Raw genomic sequence first — 733 nt, 5'->3', positions numbered from 1 at the left:
TATATGGCATTCTTCCAGTTGTGGGGAGTACATTATGGGATGATAGAGAAGTATGAGGAAGATGAAATGCTAAAATGTTATACGCATGTGCCAGTACACCACCACATGTCTCATACTTTAAACCTAGTATGCACAAAAAAGAAACAAAATTATACTCTTTCAAGAATTCTTTCCTCTTCCACTAGCATGTATCTTGTATGCTTTGCAATGGAATGGAAGTTGCTATCAGGGCCTTGAACTTGTGATGTGTTTTATCTTTTTTTCACAGGAAGTAGAAATCCCTTCAGCACAAATGAATACTACTGAGGTCTCACTTAGAAATGAAGATTCCACCATTCTAGGTCTGGTTACAGCGGGAAAGATCAATAAACTGTGTGGCATGGCTTAAATCCCAGTGTGCCTGTTTTTGTTTTTCTTTTTTCTTTTCCCTCCTCCACTGCAGAATTCTATCCAAAATGCTTCCCTTTAACGGAACTTAACCAAAAAAAGGGTATACAGATCAATGTCCATTTTGTATCTGTGTATTCAGAGTGGTTGGGATAGATATATAGTTACATTCTCTTAATGAATAGAATGATTTGTTCTAATGGTGTTTGTAAATAGGATGTCAGGTCCGCATCTTGTACAGCAATTAACCACTAAGAAAAATGTATGCAGTGTGTTAATTATTGAAACTGTCCTGGCAATTTGATTTGAAACTGTCTTATTGCTATTTGTTTATCAATAAAATTAT

At 35.6% G+C, this 733-nt stretch overlaps 1 protein-coding gene across 1 annotated transcript in view; it reads left to right on the top strand.

Annotated features, from left to right (window-relative positions):
* Positions 1 to 377, top strand: part of LOC101572691 (disintegrin and metalloproteinase domain-containing protein 32-like) — a 227901-nt gene extending 227524 nt beyond the window's left edge. The window contains exon 22 of the mRNA XM_023722021.1: positions 269 to 377. Coding sequence (XP_023577789.1) covers positions 269 to 275 — 7 coding nt within the window. The 3' untranslated portion in view covers positions 276 to 377. The remainder of the gene's footprint in view (positions 1 to 268) is intronic.
* Positions 378 to 733: the final 356 nt, after the last annotated feature.

This window comes from Octodon degus, unplaced genomic scaffold (genome assembly GCF_000260255.1).
Source record: "Octodon degus isolate 3935 unplaced genomic scaffold, OctDeg1.0 scaffold00088, whole genome shotgun sequence".
Classification (NCBI taxonomy): Eukaryota; Metazoa; Chordata; class Mammalia; order Rodentia; family Octodontidae; genus Octodon; species Octodon degus.
Note: the sequence above shows the minus strand (reverse complement) of the source record. Positions and strands in the feature narration are given on the sequence as shown.